Source organism: Pleurodeles waltl, chromosome 11 (assembly GCF_031143425.1).
Source record: "Pleurodeles waltl isolate 20211129_DDA chromosome 11, aPleWal1.hap1.20221129, whole genome shotgun sequence".
Taxonomy (NCBI): Eukaryota; Metazoa; Chordata; class Amphibia; order Caudata; family Salamandridae; genus Pleurodeles; species Pleurodeles waltl.
In genome coordinates this window covers 745,976,930-745,996,502 of record NC_090450.1, presented here as the reverse complement: position 1 = coordinate 745,996,502, position 19,573 = coordinate 745,976,930, and the positions used below count along the sequence as shown (strand labels likewise).

The 19,573-nt window shown below is 45.8% G+C and overlaps 1 protein-coding gene across 1 annotated transcript in view; it reads left to right on the top strand.

The window, feature by feature from the left end:
- The window catches only part of CCDC60 (coiled-coil domain containing 60), a 493,444-nt gene that overhangs the window by 197,166 nt on the left and 276,705 nt on the right, over positions 1-19,573 (top strand). The window contains exon 3 of the mRNA XM_069214471.1: positions 13,840-13,922. Coding sequence (XP_069070572.1) covers positions 13,840-13,922 — 83 coding nt within the window. The remainder of the gene's footprint in view (positions 1-13,839; positions 13,923-19,573) is intronic.

Sequence of the window (19,573 nt, the reverse complement as noted above, 5' to 3'; positions counted from 1 at the left end):
GGGTAGCCCTTTCCTGAGATCTCTTTCCAAAGATGGCAGGTGGGCATCTTATGGTGTGTACATGGACTGCCCTCTTCTGTCATATCTCTCTCAGATGATGGGTGTGCGCAGGCAGGCGTGTGCATGGATTAGCCTCTTATTTGAGACCTCTATCTCAGATGGTGGGTGTGCGTAGTAGACTGTGTGGAGAGAGACTGGCATCTCCACTGAGACCTCTTTCTTAAATGACGGGTGTGCATAGTATGCTCTGTCCACTGTTATCCCTGCTAACACCCCTCTCCTGATAATTGGGTGTGCGTAGTAGGGTGTGGGAAGACTGTACTCTACTCACAACTCTTACCAAGCAAATGGGCATAAATAATATACTCTTGCAAATGTGCATACTGCAGTGTATTTAAAGATCACCTACTCCTTTCTATTTTGCTCAATCCAGCAAGAGTCTTGTAAGATTGTAACGTATTTTCAAAAATAACAGTTAACAATCTCCTCATCACAAGCAAGAGGACCTAGCCTAACCACATGGAGCAAAGATGTTACTCGGTGGGCCAGAGCAGAGGAGAGGGCCTTGAGGAAGGAGGACAATAAAGGGATCCGGCATAAGCCGATAGCTCCTCTGTGGACTGAAGTGATAGATGAGTGGGAAATATTGGGTTCGGGGTAGGAACCAGACTCAGTGGGAACCTCAGGGAGTGAAGACGGAGCCAGACAGTGATGACTTAGTAGTGGAGGTATACACGCCGGGGGCATGGGTGATTGGCAGGCTGAGGGTTTGGAGCTCCTCGCCCCCCTTCCCCCCCCCCCCAATTGTCTAGCCCCCATGGCTTCTATAGCTGGTATGGAATGGATGGTACAACAAAGCTAAGATACAGCTACTAAGGGCACCTGAGATGAGTCTACGCCACTGGTGAGTTCCTAGTTTCCCGTTTTTAAGGTTGGTTAGTTCCACATATCTGGCAAGAATACATCGGATGCTAAAGCTGCACGTAATACTGTCCTACTTGATCACCCACACCTTGGCCCTTTCCTGGCCATAGACTCCACTATACCAACATGTAGACATCACATCTAGTTGATATCTCACATACAGGCTGCTTGCTTAAAAACTGTGGTAATATACTAGTTAGGATATGTTCGCTGATACGCCTGGGTCTGAGCCCTGTACCTGTTTACACCTGAAGCAACTATGTATACACATTCGTTGGAAAATACGGGATGTAAACTAAATGTAGTTTTTGAAATGGCAATAAAATGTGTTAAAAAAAAATCTACCCATCGTAGTACTTCTCTTACACACTTTTTCTCAAAAACAAGCACCACAATATCCATTCCCACTAATAGAATGTACTGTGAACTCATCTACTCATTTTTACTGTTCATGATCCTGCAAGAGTCCAACAAGATTGTAAAAATTACTTAAAACAATATACATGTATATTCCTCATAGTAGTTATCCTTTAGATACCCCCTCTCTAACTCTAGGGGGCGCAGCATGCCCTTCTGCTGCCTCTTTATATAGATTTTTACTTCGTTTTCACCACACCTCCAATTTTTCACAGTAAACAGTAATGGAGACCATTTCATTTCTAACATTCCAACAGCCAGCCACTTGGAACGCTCGCTCTCACAAGGCTCGCAGGAGCCTCTCACCCCTGCAACAGTGTGAAGGTTCACCAGAAAAATGGGCCTCTTCACCAATCACAGGACTCCATTTTTGAATTTGCGCTCTCGCTGGAGACCCGCAAGACTCTTATGAGCCCAGCTACCAAAATATACGATTATTTTTTACACTTAATTTCTCAAAAACTACTGAACGAATTTTACACTAAATCACAAAAAACACAATTTGCGGACCAAGATCTAGCTACCTGCCAAATTTGGTGTGATTCCGTTTAGCAGTTTTTGCTAAAACCTGTCATAAAGAAGTCTAAGGAAGCTGCATGGGGATTTCATGTTTTGGGACCTTCCTTGTTTCTCGGCCCCAGTTTGACAGATCACCCCAAAACATTCCAGGATGGAGCTGAGGTAGAGTAACCTTTTTTCATAAGTGTCATGAAGGTTCATCAAATGGAGCCAACATTACTAGCAAACCAAAAAACACTCCAACTATGGAAAAGTAGACCTAACCAGACCTACCTAGTGGCGACCCCCACTAGGATGGATATATATATATCTATATATATATATATATATATATATATATATATATATATATATATATATATATTTCTATATGTTTTTGTCACTGAAAAAGCCAAAGGTTAAAGTAACGGTATAGTTAGGTGGATTTCTCTGTAAAAAAAAGTTAATCATTTCAAGTAAAACAAAAAATACACCTGTTATAGTTAGCAGCACTAACTACAACTTGCACCCCTGCCATTCATTGCTTATGTTCTCACATATGACATCATGCATGACATGTTCTATGACATAATTTATAACATCACTGATGACATCCCAAATTACATCACTGATAACATCATTGATGACATCATCCAATGAGTGTGCTAGTTTGTTTTACAGGTTGCGTAGTGGCAGATGTCTACAGTCGTATTCTACCTAATTTCATACAGCCTATATCCAGTTAATGGTTGTAAGTATGTACAAAACGCATGTACACCTAATGCACCATAGATGTGTACTGAGCACGTTATAAGTCTTTGCATTGAAGAGTAATTCTGTGTGCAAGGAACACTTTACTAGGGTTCATTATGGTCTACACAAATTTTTGGTTTTGCAGAAAAGGTTTTCAACAAGAAAAACACTGTACGTAGTAGATACAAACTTTTGTAAGCATCCTTGAGTAATTGGAGAGGATTGTGCTAGGGTATTTATTTATGCTTATGGTAGAAGAGTGTGCATCAGATGCTAATCTATGTATGTGTGCTAGTTTTGCTTCAGAAGATAGCCTACCTGCAAAGTATTCAGTATACAGTATGAAGCGTACAGGTAGTTTGATCTTTAGCACCTTCAGGTCTTGTGTTTTGTCTTAGCAAGTAGTGTCTTTATTGACAACAGTTGCACACAATATACACTGTTCTTAGTAGATTCTTTTGAAAATTATGAGAATTTAACTGTTTGCAGACTGTGTGGTATAGAATCAATTATGTTTATAGAGTAAACAATATTTACTCTAAAAACACTGTGATATGATCTTTTTTTTTAATGTAGGTTGGGTGTGTGTCTGAGGTTTGATAAAGATAAAAGCTGTCCCTAGTAGGGCATTTGTTTCGGAATAGGCCTTCGCTATTTGATCATTCCTTGACCAGTTGTGTACATATTAAACAACTTGTGCAATGAGGTTTATCTGTGGTTGATTGATAATGTGAAGTATGCTTCATGTATCTTGGATGGTGTAGGGTTAATGTTGCACATGGGGCTTGCTTTCAACACCTAAGGGAGTTGTTTCTTTGTTTGTAGAAATGATGCCTGATCTTGTTCTGAGCTATTTTGCACTTGCTGTCAGACCAGTAATGCTTTAGTAATGTATACACCTGTGTGCAGGAAAACGAATTTTGGATGATGTCATAAACGATGTTATTTTGAGATGCCATCAATGATGTAATTTTCAACAAATTAAAGTCATACATCCCATCTCAGGGTGCTACATTTGGCGCTGCCCGATACACAAGAGCACACAATTTAAGCTCTTCACCAACACATACGAAGCTCTACACAAAATAGGCCCAGCTTACCTGAACAGCCGCATGCACTTCCACCCACGCCTACTAGCACACATCCCACACATTGACATAAGCAGAACCAGAGGCTTAGCCTTCTCTAACTTTATCCCCAAAGCATGGAACAACCTCCCACAGCACATCTGCGTCTCCTCCTCTCTTCTTCAATTCCGCAAGAATCTGAATATGTGGCTCTCTGAATAATTCCACTCTTTACCCAGAGGCTCGCCTCACACACCTGCATAGCATCAGGATACCTTCATAGGTGATAGTGCGATTTGGAAATACACCTAACATACTGCAACATAACAATCTTCTGGTTCTGCAGTTATGTTTAAAAGTTTTAACTGCTTTGGTTTCAAGTTTGTCGCACAAGGACGATGGTCACTTTCTTTTCACTATAAAATTTGAGAAGAAGAGACATACTGCAGTAGCGTTGGTTTAACAAGGGTGTAATGTGTTTAATTTGTGTCTAACAAAATGAGTGGTATGCGCTGAAATATCTAGAGGGAATCTGCCTTTTAAAACAATTAGCAAGATGGTAAACACTTTTCAACCAAAGGTTACCTTCCATTTGTCTTTATATCGAAACGTAGAACTCATATCTGGAAACTCCCACTCAGTTTTAAGTTCCCCGGAGGGTTCAGGCACAATATTATGAGAGCTCCAGATCTTCTTTAAATGTTCAACTGCTATCAGGTCCAGTTTAGTTTGTATAATAAGTTGAACGTTAATGTTCTGTATTTTGAATTCCATGCATTAGTATTTTGCTCACTGCATCTGGCGTAATGAACACACTATATAGCAGGATTTTCAGAGAGCACTTTATCTTTTTGATATGCAGCCCCAGTGCCATTATATAGTTAGTCTATAGAGATTATTTACACTGCATGTACCAGGTTTGCAGAGATATGAGTTGCTAATCCTCTTGAAAGTCTTCATTTCCTTCTAATTTGATACCTGGTTTAATTCATGCTGTGTGCTGTTAGAGTAATTTAGAGATTTTAGCCAAGGTTTCTTGGAGGCAAGCCTCATTGTAGGATTGAAAGAAGCCTTTTACTTGCCTTCAGGCTGTGAGTTTGTATGCCCTGGTTATGTTCCAAGACTGGATAGAGAAAGGAACAGAGAACTGGTTAATAGGTATGCCTTATTTGACCAGTCTGTGTAGAGGTTTGATTTAATTAGTTATGAATTCATATCCGTTTTGGTAAGTGCTCCTGTTATCTGCTACCTGTGCTCTGAAATGAGTGCAGTGTACATACTGTTCCTCATTTTTCAGGTAGATAGCCCAGAATTGTACCATTGTCTCCTTCATTGATTTGGCTTTCCTAGGCATGTTAGGATTGAAGATTTTCAATCAATCAGGGATTTGGAAAGCGCACTACTCACCCGTGAGGGTTTCAAGGCGCTGAGGAGGGGAGGGGGGAGAAAGTGGGGGGGAGGTGCTGCTTCTGCTTGAACAGCCAGGTCTTGAGAAGTTTCCTGAGGGTAAGGGGGGTCTTTGGTCTGGCACAGGTGGGTGGGAAGAGTGTTCCACGTTTTGGTGGCAAGGTGGGAGAATGATCTAGAAGGAGAGTTGTCTTTTGAGGTATTCAGGTCCGGTGTTGTGCAGTGCTTTGTGAGCGTGGGTGAGGAGTTTGAAGGTGAATTTCTTGTTGACTGGGAGCCAGTGCAGGTTTTTCAGATGGTCTGTGATGTGACAGTGGCAGGGGATGTCCAGGATAAGGCATGCAGAGACATTCTGGATGCGTTGCAGCCTCTTCTGGAGTTTGGCCGTGGTTCCCGCATAAAGGGCATTGCCGTAGTCCAGTTTGCTGCTTACGAGGGTTTGGCTGACTATTCTTTTGGTTTAGGTGGGTGTCCATTTCTAGATCTTTCGGAGCATGTGGAGGGTGTTGAAGCAGGAGGAGGAGATGGCGTTGACTTGCTGGGTCATTGATAGTGAGTGGTCCAAGATGAATCTTAGGTTGCACGCGTGGTCGGTGGGAGTCGGAGCAGTTCCGAGAGTGGCAGGCCACCAGGAGTCATCCCATGCGGAGGGGGTTGAGCCGAAGATGAGGACTTCCGTCTTGTCGCAATTGTGTTTGAGACAGCTGCTCTTAATCCATTCGGCGATGGCCTTCATTCCTTCGTGTAGGTAGGTCTTGGCAGAGTCATTGGTGAGGGAGAGGATCAGCTGGGTGTCGTCGGCGTATGAGATGATGTTGAGGTTGTGGGATCCGGCGATGTTAGCGAGCGGGGCCTTGAAGACGGTCGGGCTGAGGGACGAACCCTGGGGTATGCCGCAGATAATTTTAGTGGCCTCCGAGCGGAATGGGGGGAGGTGGACTCTCTGGGTTCTGCCGGTGAGAAAGGAGGTGACCCAGTCCAGGGCTCTGTCGCGGATTCCAGCATTGCTGAGGCGTGAGCATAGGGTGTAGTGGCAGACGGTGTCGATTGTGGCAGAGAGGTCCAGGAGAATGAGGGCCGCGGTTTTGCCGCCGTCCAGTATGGTTCTGATGTCGTCAGTGGTGGCGATGAGGGCGGTTTTGGTGCTGTGGTTGCTGTGGAATCCAGATTGGAAAGGTTCCAGGGTGCGGTTCTCCTCTAGAAAGCGGGTTACTTTTTCTCATTTAGGGTTAAATCCTTAAGGTTGACGGATAGATTGCTGTTTCGATTTCCAAAATGTCTATTTCCCATGTTGACAATGTGTTTCTTTCTTCACAAATTAAGGATTACAAGCTTTACGAAGACCTAGTTTTTTTAATGGGTGCTTGATTTGTCCACTTAGATTGTCTCGTGGAATATACTGCAGTGAGTATCTTTTGACTGTAGTTTCTGTGTAAAAAAATGTTCAATATGAGCTGCAATTAGAAGATTGGGTTAAGCACTTTTTTCATTAATTATAATTACCTCTTTAGTGTGATGATTATAATGGTATTTTGTTTTTTTTAATCCATGTTGTATCTTTGGGTGTCTCTCCTTTCTTAAAAAAACAGTTTTTGGTACATAGTGTGTTGGTGCATTGATAGCTGGGAGAGTCTCTTGTTCAATTTACAGAAGGGCCATCAAAGTTGAGTCGCTCAATTGTTTGTTCCTTTATGTGCTCTTGTTCGTTTTATCAGTCAAAAGAATATTGAAGACAGTTTTTTGTATGTCTTGTTTAATTCATTTCTTTAGTTTTTCTGTACGAGAACTTTTTCAAGGGACATTTGATTGTAGGAGTGGAGGCGGGGGCTCTAACTTGTATTTTGCTGATCTGAAGGAAATGGAAGTGATGAGTAATTTCTAGGTTTTCCAATGTTTTCTGTTATTTCACTGTTAAGTATCTCCGAGCTTGCAGATGTCTACTATTATGTGGTTACATTTTATCTTCTCCTGTAGGCTTTTTTCCTACTATAGATCATCCACCAGGTCTTGTTAGTTTTTTCCAATGCCTCTATCTTTGTATGTAATATACTTGCCATAGTTTCCAGTTTGTCAATAATTTTTCCGCAAAAACATTGAATACTGGTCTTGGGAAATTACTTGTTGCAATATGATATAGTTAATTTAGTGTCATTTCCATGCAGTTGAAATGCAGCATTAAGCAACATTTCAGTTTGTGTTTCCATTTTATTTGATTGAGAACGGACGACCTCTACTCTCTCTGTTAAGAATTATAATTGAATTAAGAGTTACTGTCAGGGACTCTTTTGTATCTGACTCACTATTTGGGCTTCAAAGGTTGTTTAATTCAACACTACATTTCAGTTGCTGTTCCCAGAAAATATTAATTTTATTGGTTTCATGAATCTGTGCATTTTATTATATTACACAAAAGTGTTATTTTCGTTGTTCGTATTTGTGTTTGTATCTTATCAAAGTGATTAAACATTGGAAAAAAACAATCATAAAGTTAGATGCATGATTAAAAAGTGTACTTTTAAACTAAAATTGTCCAGTTGATTCACAACATGGACTACTGAACATTTCATTGCAGTTATCACTGCTTATTTTGATTTTGAGTTGACAAGTGACAGTCGGCATGGCCTTCCTTTTGGCAGGATTCCATTTTTTTTTAAACTTATTAAAGTTTTTAAAAAATGTATTTGACAAACAAACATGTTTGCACACAAGCACTGACATTTCCCCAAACACCACATCACTATCCCGCCCTCCCCTAACTTTCACCAGGCAGCCACCCACATCCCATCCGACTACTTGCTACAACTCAATGCAAGATCAATGACAGCCTTCACCCCAGAGACGATGGGATCACCCTTTGTAATGTCCAGATTGTCCTTGTGGCTGTGGTAGGACCTCCATTTCCCCTATATTTAAACTTTCTCAAATTTCCTGGGGCGCCCCCATCTGTCATACACCACCCTCTCTGCCGCCATGCAATGATTCCACTTATCTTTTGTGGGCGCACTGCACCCCCACCTTCACCCCAGAGGGTGGCCAGATCCCTCTTACCAACAACAAAGCCCAACATACATAACAAAAGATGCTTCCTGGGAATGTCTGTCATTCAGGATGCCCAACACAATCAATGAGGCATCGTGGGGATAAAAGTACTCATCACCTTCTCCAATTCTGAGATGATGGACTCCCAGTATTGTACCACTTTTGAATACCCCCAGATCTTATGAAGAAAGGCCCTCTCTTTAGATGTACAGCAAAGAAACAGCAGGTTCTCCGCCACCCCCATCCCAACTGGATCAAGCAGAACCTGGTCCTAATAGCCACTTCCTTGGGGTGTATCAAAGCAGCCTCCTAATCCATGTCTTCTAGGGGGCCCTCTTGCGCAGTGCTTTGTCTAACTGGTCGAAGCAATCCCCGGAAACTATAAAAGGAGTATTCTGCAGGACATACAGCAATTTGGGCTGGTTAATAATTTTGAGCAGGACTGCCAACCCATAAGCTTAGTGGTAAAACCCTCCATCTACTCATCTGCGGCCCCCCTGTGTATCAGGCATGTTATCTGTGATCATGAGGTACAGCTGGGAGACCGCCTGGCAGAGAAGTGTGCATTGGTCAACTGAAGGTATCGAAACCTTTGTCTTGGCTAGGGCATACTCCCACTGTAATGTCTCAAAGGGTACAAACTCCTTCCCTAAAACCATGTCCCTCAGTGTTTTGACCCCAATTCCCTCCCAGTCTTAAAAACCTGAGAGTTTACCCGTGTCAGGCATCATGGTGCCTTTCCAGAAGGAGTGGCTTGTGTGAGTCTCCTGCTCCAGCCCAGGGCAGCCGTTGAAGTATCCCAGGCCCACAAAGTGGCCCTGGTCGTCCCGGTAGTCGTCTTCTGTCCTCCTTCCTGTAAACATAATGAAGATGAGAAAACTTTCCCATTGCCTTCCTTTCTATTCTGTGGGTGGGTTCAAGGCAGGGACATCTTAGGGTTTTGGGGGTCCTAGGCCAAACTTATTTTGGGGGACCCTGTTAGGAACAGCTTTGAATTTATGATTCATATTAAGCTCTTTCATGTCATCTTTGGCCAGGTCGCTGACAGTGCACAAGCAGACTAGTGCAAATTTTAAATGTGCATACATCTACTATTCAGGGGTAGTGATGTGGTGTTTCCAATATTGTAACACAGCAGCAGCAACTCACTAATATCACTAAATACCCTCTGTGACACTTTCCCATTTCTCATGTGTGAGGTCCTGCTTTGATCTAGAAGAAACCAGAGTGATTGTCGTGCTCATGGTCAGATGTCACCCCTGTAAGCCTTGTTGCAAAATCTTGGCCAAAATGTTGCTTTCGTATTTAACAGCAAGATAGGAGGAACACTGATCTGGTGGCTTCCCTTCCTTTGCTATGGACATGATTATGGCATGGTTTAGATCTTAGGGCAGGCATCTCTCCTTTCTCCCCTCCACAAACATGGACAGCAAATTAGGGTGAAGAAGCACTGCAAAGCATTTGTAAAGCTGGCACCTTTCCCAGTTTCATGGCCCCTTGAGCCTCCCCTACCGCCTCCAATGTCAGGTCCGCCTCCAGAGTGCCACGTAGGCATATCCAAGGCCGGGAGTGGTATTTCTGCCCCAAATTCTGCCCTGTCCCAGGTCAGGTGGTCCTCCCTAGCCTCATCTAGCCCTCAATAGTACCAGATCTGAGCAATGTTCTCATCAGTATGGGCCATTTCCCAGTCAGTGGTGGCCACCTTCATCACCCACCTCCTCAAACCCAGCCATGCCAGGAGACGACAAAACCTGGTCGCCTGTGTCATTAATGCATCTATGAGTCCCCAAGTAGTGTTGCCTAGCTCCATTGATTTCCTGATTATTGTATTGCTCGCTCATCACCTCCAAGAGATGAGCAGTATCCTCCCCTCCGGAGGAAACACAGGTCCTTTCCAAATGGAGAAGGCTATGCTCTAACTGGAGGGTTCTCTCCTCCCTCTTTCTTCTGTATGGCAATAATATTCTGAGCCATGTCCTGAAGCACAGGCTTGTATGCCTCTCATAGAATAACGGGTGAGGACACCAACCCCTCGAACTCTTCAAAATGTTCCTAGGTCTCTACTATCAGTGTCTCCGCCATGTCCTGGTCCTGCAGCCCCAGGTGTCTAGGCGCCAAGAGGTCCATCTTTAGGGCCATCAGACACCCAGCTTTAGCATCAGGGGTGAATGGTTAGAAATTCCAAGGGACATGGATTGGGCATCCCTTACCCAGGGAATCTGAACCGTGGGCAAGAAAACGTAATCTATCCTGGGTAGTCTTATGGGCCCCTAGTAAACTGAGTATTGCTGCTCACTTGGGTGGCCGCTGCACCAAGCATCACTGAGCCCCAGGGCATGCACAAAGCAGGCGAGATCTATGGGCTGACCTACAGACACCACCCATGTACACGCCTATCCACTCCTTGGCCTAGGACCTTGTTAAAGTCTCCTCCCACAATTTCTAAACTCACAGGACGGATGAAGGAGAGGAGGATCTAAGCTATCCAGGGTCTGTCACAGTAGCCTGGGGTGGCATATACATTTATAATAAAACCTGTTTTTCTTTGCCAGTGGCTCCTCACTGCCACATTGCAACCCTTATGGTTAATCCAAGTTCTCAACACCTGAAATGGGGAGTTCTTCCCAGCCAAGATTGCGATTCAGTGGGAGCCACTCTTGTAACCAGCTTGTGCCAACACCACGTACCTGCCTCTCTCCAGACACATACAGGTGCTCCCTTGCAGGTGCATCTCCTTCAAGAGCACCACACCTGTAGCATGATGGCAAGTGTAGTGACTCCTTGCTTTATCTTACAACTTAGCCACTTCACGTTTCATGACAGAACCGTCAACTCCTCAGCAGAAGGTGTTGTCACAGACAACATAGTAAAAGACTCCAGGCTTACCCCACCTTGGGCCCTGTTGCCATCTGTTGGGAGTAATGTAGTTTTGCTGCCCTGTGAGTACACATCACACCCTGTTCCCCCGGAAACACAAAAGGAAATACAACCCCAACAGTATACCCCACCCCACCTTTCTCTGACATGGGTTGAAAACTACCCACCGCCCCAATTCAGGAAATATCTTTCACCCACCAACTAACATAATCAACATATTAAACAATTCCTGTCTACTCTAGCAAAAGCTAACCTCCCTCCTCCTCAAACACTGACACCAAGGTGTAAAACTGGCAAAGCATAAAGTGGCACTACTCAGTCATTAGTATCGAGGGACCCAGGCCCTCCTACCCCCCCACAGGTATGCAGATCTTTTCCAATGTCAGATGAGTGGGCCTCCAGTGTTGGGCCCCCACTGGCAGGGTCACCCACCTCCCCAGGCTCTATGTGGCCACCTCTTGCCCCCACAGGAATGTTGTTTTCCAGACCAGTCTCTCCCCTGACTCTTTGCACTCGCCATATCCCTCAGGAGAGAACTCCCCGACCAACAGCCGTGGCGAATGCTCCTCCAACCACTTCCAGGCCCAATACGGGTGATCAAACAGAAGTACCTTGAAAGAGTACCTTGAGCTTGGATGGGTTCAGCATCTTATATCGAGGGTTCAGAACCCGAAGTTTCTACTTCATCAAGTCAAAGGTTTTCCACTTTTGCTGATTCATTTTGGAAAGACAAGAATGTTTGTGGCTTCATATTTCACTTCCCCCAGTCCCCCTGTACCATTCAAAATACCAAATCACTATATCTATAGTTCAATAGGTGAGCGAACATGGGGTGGTTTCTGCTACAGGGCCTGATGTGCTCCTTCAACAAGGAAACATTGGGAGAGCTAGTCCGCAGGTAGAAAGGATTTCATCCATAGTTCAAGAAACTGTTCAGGTCTGGGGCCCTCCCTGCCCCCTCCAGGAATGTCAGGAAGTGCAGTTTGCTGCGAGCACCCCTTGGCATCCTCAACCCGCACCACCAATTTTCCAGAAATGGATCTAATTTTCTGGGCCGCCTGTTCAAAGTCCCTTACCGTGCCCTCTTGTGTTGCAGTTTTGGTGTCTGCCTCTGACACCCACCCTGTTGTCTTCCTGAGATCCTGTCGGAGTAGGGTGAAATTCGCCCCCACCTCACAAATTTTAGGGCAAATTTTAGGGATTTGGATATTGGCTGGTGAGTTACTCTGTTACAGCAGTGACTGATAGCCCATCCACTGAAACTTAAATCCTATTGGATATAATGGGATTTAGATATTGGCGGATGTGATATCCGTCACTGTTGTGTCGGAGTAACTCGTCTGCCCATATCTAAATTCAGGCCCTTAGTCTCTAGGGCATGGCCAGAGGACACAATGTCCTTCAGGGTGGCCTCAGTTCCAGGGTGAGTACTGATCCCCTCTGCAGCTGTCATCTCTTGCAGTTCACCCCTTGGGATGGTTGTGGCAGCATCTTTGGCAAATGTATCCAGCTTGCCTTGCCATATCCGTGGCATATTTTTATTTTACTATGTACAGACAGATAGCAGCAAACGGCCTGCTGGTCCCCAGGCCCTTTACCGGCGGGTGGCACAATCAGCCAAGGACCAGAGAGTGGTGTCCACTCATGGATCTTCTGAAGGGGCCCACCAGTTCCACTCCTGTTGTGCCCTTTACCGGGCCCACCACGTTGCACCTTCAGGGACAGGGGGTTAGCCATTTAGCTACAGCCGCTTCCCTGTCCCAGCCCCCAGTAACCCTTCCTGCAGTCTTTTCAAGAAAACCAGGAACGGGGTGGTCTCCCACAAGTCACAGGTCTCACCCCCACCCGCCCCCGGACAGAAGAGAACCATGTTCAAAGGTAGTGGGGGGGAGTGGGTCTGCACCAACAACAACTGTAAGGAAGGCTCACCAACCCCTTCTCACCCCCTGCAGCCTCTCACCTTATGTCATTATGCTGCACACATTCCTTATGGCTCTGAGTCCATGTCGGGCACAGGAGGCCACTATACCGAGGCCAACCACCTGCCCAATAGTCACTGCCAGGCCCTCTCACCACTCCAGTGACCCCACAGAATGGCAGGGGCCACGTTGCCCCCACCTTGGGTTCCATCGCAAGTTCCTCAGGCCCTGCAGGCAGGTCTACCTGACCTGTCACAGCCACAGCGCTATCTTAGGCCCACATCCCAGGAGAGGCAGTCTGCGCTCCACTCCAACGGACTCCTCATTCTTAGCCGCTGACGCTTTTAAAGTACACCACAGCCACAGGGAGAGCAGTAATTGTTTCAGGGAGCCCGGGTGAGCCGGAGTAGTGGTTGGATAAGGTAGAATGGGCAGTGCAGGAGCACTTCTGAATGACGGACACCATTTTGCACTGCAAACCACTCCCCTATGATTACATTCCTTAGAACATCATTTTCGATATCACTAGAAGCATCGGACAGCAAATATGATCTAGCGTTCCTAGCAGAATGAAATTCATTTGTTAACTAGGTAAGTACTAGAAACACCTTGCAGACTGCTTACAAGGCACTCAAGCCCCTGTCTAATGAGCATCCATTACCAAGATCAAATCCTGTCCATGGTTGACTTAGTGTAATGCATAGAAAACCACGGTTTGGCCATGAACATAAAGCAGAGGGTATCCCTCACAAGCCTTCTAGCAAAGTGTCACTCAATTCCTGCCTTTCCTGGTCATGACCTTCTTGAGTACCAGTTACTAAACAGTGACATATTTTCAGGTTCCAGATTGGACAGAACTAGTGAGTGAGAGAATGATGATGAAGTGGCCTGCTTTCAATACATTAATTTATGAGCTACTCCTATTGCTTATTTTTCAGAAGCCTCTTTTGACACCTTCTGTCAGCCAGAATCTCAGAATGAAAGACATGAGAAGCCTCAGCAGAGGACTATCCCACACGAGGTAAGGCACATATATTGCAAATGGTTGGGTGACCACTATATCAAGGTGATGACAGTTCAAGAAATCTTGCAATTACAATAGTCCTTTGGGTGGTGCTTTCATGATGCCCACAGTAAGCACTTGAGATTTGGGCATATCCGAGCATGTAGTAGGTAAAATAAAATACAGAAAGCAAGCTGGACTTTGTTACAAATTGGTTTAAAGTAAAATGTTTTAAACTATTTTTATGTATAAGAATATCTTATAATCATTGTATCGTTTTGGGTAATAGTCATACACATTGGTAACCTATGTCTGTTTCCTGCCATCTTGCCATCTCTTTGATCAAAATATGATTTCTAGATTTGATTGGTGTGCTCTTTAATAAATACAATTTTGTAGACCGGATTGTCCACAGTCTGGAAGACTAGATCCAGATTGGGTGTTCAGAGTACCTACATATAGTAAGTTTGCATAGTGTTAATCTGAATGGAAATCATGTATGTAATTCAGTGGTAAACCTGAAATGTAGTATAGCTCTGGCCTTCCCTGGACGATATATGGTACATCTTTGTTGTAGGCCATGGATTTCATGCTCCTTGAAAGTAGGATACATGTAACACATTAAAATGTAGTTGCAGCACAAGCCAATAAGAAAAAGTGGGGGTCAAATTAAAAAGATGTGCTTTCTCAGGGGAGGTTGTGCTATTGGAGGTGGCACGTTCTGGTTGGCTGCGGCAAGGCCCCAGCCGGGCAGAATCTTGCCCCTCCCATCAGGGGTGGGAGATTACACTCACTGTATAACCTGCACTACCCTTGGGTAGATTGGCACTAAGCAGTCAGGCTTATCACAGAGGCAATGTGTAAAGCAATGGCACAGTACTTCCCGACCACAACCATGCTGTGTGGCACAAATGAGACTTTACACACTATTTAAAGATTGTTTTCAATATACATATTGTCAACAATGCATGAGTATCATGGAAATGTGGGCATAAATAACATTTAACAATAGCGTTCACAATATTCAGCCCAACTGTGAGTAAAAAACAACAGTATGTACAAGCGAGAAAACAATACCTTCCCTCGCCGCTCCCTCATGTGGTGCCAAGCGTGGTCAGCACAACACCCACCATATAGTTTACCAACTTTGATGTAACCATTAAATTCAGGGTGCACCCTGGATCCAAACGCTAGCAGCAATATGTTAATACAGGGGTTGCACACTTCCACATAGCACCATGGCCTAGGCCGCACTAGTAAATCATAATTGCCAATGCCAAGAATGCAGACGAATGTGACCAGCTACACTGCCCTCGCATTAACCAGCACTCACTCCCGCACTTCCACTCTGTAACACCAGGCGGTGCCACAGATATCAGTTGGCTCATGCGCGAGCGCACACACACACACACTTCACACGCACACACTTCACACGCGCACACTTCTCACACTCACATACTCAGACATACATGTGTTACCACCCTCGTGGGGACTATGTGTTGACACTTGCCTTGTGGGGACTACCCTTTCCCAATGTTTTGAAAATATACCAATAACAGAAAACGTTTAAGAAAAAATTCAAACTACAGGATCCTGCTTCAAATCTGTAAATAAGTTGTTATTTAATCGCGCACACAAAACCCCCTTTGTGGGGACTTGACCACGTATTACCATCCCTGCGGGGGCTTACTCAATAAATATCACTTGTGATTGAATACATTCATAAAAACATGGCAAAATTTTATTTTTCAGTGCTTTACCTAAAAACCTAATAGTTTTGCCATATATAAATAGCTCATTATGTCCTAGGAGCACACAGAAAATGGATCTTGATGATAATGTTTTTCTCAACAGAAAACTATAACATATTAAGTCCACGGAAAGGGATTCAAAGATATCTATCATATTGCTGAGTGCTTACAAACATTATGTGCAAAGGAAACAGCACATGATTAACTAAATTTTAGATGTCACAGATCTTGCAACGTGGTCAGGTTGGAAAGCTAAATTGAGATTACCTTGCTGAACTTCATCACTAGACATCATCTTCTTTGTGTGTCTGTGCAATAATGGTGCCATAAGGTATGTCATGTGATTATAACAATGTTCTAGAGCTTTCAGAGAGTGTGATGATGGTCCTTTTCAAGCCCTTGTTGAGATAGTGCATGATTAAAGTGATGCAGAAGTCCTCACAGATATAGGGCCTGATTTTGAGTTTGGCAGATGGTTTCCACCGTCCGCCGAACCTCCGACGGGGAGGTTGCAGCCACACTAGCTACCTCCACACCAGGGCCATTAAGAGTTTCCCGCTAGGCAGAAACCTAAGTTTCCCCCTGCTGGCATAGCGCCAAACAGCCTACAGCACTGTCTCCAACTCGTAATAGAGCCGCCGGCAATGGTGCAGGGTGCTGCAAAGCAGACAGTGAACATTGCGAGGGTGCTGGCCAGGGGGGGCCTGCACTGCCCATACCAAGTGCATGGGCAGTGCAGGGCCACCCCTGGAGCCCCCTGCACCTGTTCTCTGCCAGCCTTTTCAGGACGGTGCTACCGCCATGAAATGACTGGCAGAGAACGAGGTCGTAATCCCCAGGGTAGCACTGCTTTCAGTGCTGCCCTGGCTGATTAGGATCGCCACCTACTGCTAGACCGTCAGGTTCCCTGATCCTGGCGGAACTGGTGGTTCCCCCGCTGCCCGACCGCCAGGGTTAAAGTATGGCGCTCGGACCGACCGCCATCCGCGAGTCTTGTGGTCGTGTGACCGCCAGATTTGTAATGAGTGCTACAGTATTTAACTATAGTCACTCTCAAGACCCCATAACCATAGTGTGAGATTATATTTACCTTCAAGTTCCCTCAGAGATAGTGTGTGATTATGCTAACACTCAAGTCCCAAAAGAGATAGTATGTGATGATAAATATGTTGACCCCACATGAAATAGTGTCTCAGAGTGATGCCCAGGTTACCGCACAGATGGTGTGTGATTATAGTTATGTTCAAGTCCCCACAGAGATAGTGTGTGATGATAGTGATGTTTGAACCCTCCAAAAGATAGGGCCTGATTATAGTAATGCCCAGGCCCCAAAAGCTATAGTTTTTAGTTATAGTCCTGTTCAGGTCCCCTTAGAGATAATGTACGATGATAGTCATGCTGCAGATCATGTAGAAATAGTGTGTTACTACAGTGATTCCCAGGTCCCCCCAGTGATAGTGTGATTATAGTCATGTTCACGTCCCAACAGAGATAGTGTGTGATGATACTAACACTCAAGTCCCCGCAGAGATAGTGTATAGTTATAGTTATGTTAAATTCACATGACATAGTGTGTCATTAGAGTGATGTAGAGGTTGCTGCACTGATAGTGTTGTAGTTGTGTTCAAATCCCCACAGAGATAGTGAAGGATAATATCTATGTTCAAACCCTCCAAAAGATAGGGTCTTCCTAGGTCCCCAGAGATATAGGCCCTTGTTACGAGGCTGGCACCCATGCGGCGGCCCGAGCACCGTATTTCAACCCTGGTGGTTGGGCCGCAGAGGGTCCACCAGCTCCATCAGGATCAGGGATCCCGGTGGTCTGGTAACCCTAATCTGCCAGGGTAGCGCTGCAAGCAGAGTTGCCCTGGGGATTACGACCTCGTTCTCTGCCAGCCATTTCATGGCAGTAGCACCGCCATGAAAAGGCTGGCGGAGAACTGGTGCAGTTGCAGACAGTGAACATTGCGAGGGTGCTGGTGAATCCTGCAACCTACAGCATTGCTGCAGGCTCGATTTCGAGCCGGAGACAATGCTGTAGGCTATTTCCCACTAAGCCAGCGGGTGGAAACTATGGTTTCAACCCGCTGATCTAGCGGGAAACTCTCAATGGGCCTGGCGGGAAGGTAGCCAGTGTGGCAGCAACCCTCCCCGTCGGAAGTTCGGTGGATGGGGGAAACTGTCCGCCAATCTCATAATCAGGCCCTAGGTGTTTAGTTATAGTCATGTTTAAGTCTCCCTAGAGATAGTGTATGAGGATAGTAATGCTGCAGTTCACGCAGAAATTGTGTGCTAATATAGTAATTCCCAGGTCCCCACAGTGATAGTGTGATTGTAGTCACAAAGATAGTGTGTGATGATACTTATTTTGAATTCAGCTGAGCTAGTGTTTCATAAGAGTTATGCCCAGGTTGCCGCACAAATAAGGGGTCATTACTAATCTGGCGGTCACTAGTACGCCAGACTCGTGGATGGCGTTCGGACCGCCGCCAATGTGGCGGTCCGAGCGCCAGATCATAACCCTGGTGGTCGGGCCGCCAGGGAACCGCCCACTCCACCAGGATTGGAGGTCCTGGTGGTCTGGAGGTGGTGGCAGTCCTAATCCACCAGAGCAGCGCTGCCCTGGGGATTACGACCCCCTCCTCCGCCAGCGGTTTCATGGCGGTACCACCGCATGAAAATGCTGGAGGAGAACAGGTGCAGGCGGCCCATGCAGCTCAGGGGCCCCCCTGGCCAGCACAATCACAATGTACACTGTCTGCTTTGCAAGCAGTGAACATTGCAAGGGTGCTGGTGCACCCTGCAGGCTACAGCATTGCTGCCGATTATGAGCTGGAGACAATGCTGTAGCCTGTTTCCGCCGACTGACCTAGTGGGAAACTCTTAATAGGGCCGGCAGGGAGGTAGCCTGTGTGACAGCAACCTCCCCATCGGAAGTTCGGTAACTCATAATGACCCCCATGGCACCATATCTACAAGACCATGAAAGGTCATGAACAGTGGCTTTATGTGGTCTTGTAGATATGGGTCTGCACTGTGCGCCACAGGAGCATAAAAAAACTGACACTCTGGTGGCTTGTAAATAAGCCCCCAGTGTTTAGAGATAGTGTGTGATTATATTTATGTTCAAGTCCCCTAAGAGATAATGGGCCTCATTACAACTTTGGCAGGCGGCAACCGCCGCCCGCCAAGTTGTAACCGCCGTGCGGCCGCATTGGTGCCCATTTTAACATCCCTGCTGGGCCGGCGGGCGGAAAGCGAGTTTCCGCCCGCCGGCCCAGCGGGGATGTGGGCCATAACATGGGAGCCGGCTCCAAATGGAGCTGGTGGTGTTGCGGCCGTGCGACGGGTGCAGTTGCACCCGTCGCGCTTTCACTGTCTGCATAGCAGACAGTGAAAAGCTGCATGGGGCCCTGTCAGGGGGTCCCGCGACTCCCTGTACCGCCAGCCTTTTCCTGGCGGTTAAAACTCGTAATCCCCTGGGAAGCGCTGCTAGCAGCGCTGCCCAGGCGGATTATCACCGCCGGGGCAAATGTTGCAGGAAACCGCCGGCTCCGCTGGTGCGACCCTGGTGCAACCGCCGCGGTCGTAATGACCTCGGAAGCACCGCCAGCCTGTTGGCGGTGCTTCCGTCACAACAGCCCTGGCGGTCTTGGACCGCCAGGGTTGTAATGAGGGCCAGTGTGTGATCAAAGTCATATTCAAATCCCTAAATAAAGAGTGTTATGATACAAATGTGCAAGTTCCAGGAGATATGGTGTATTACAATAATCATGCTTATGTCTGTACAGAGATGGTATGTGATAAGTGATGCCAAGACGCCTGCAGAGATGTGTGATTATAGTCATGCTCAAGTCCTGCAGAGATATTGAGTGATTATCGTAAAACACAGGTCCCCAAATAGATAGTGAGTGATAA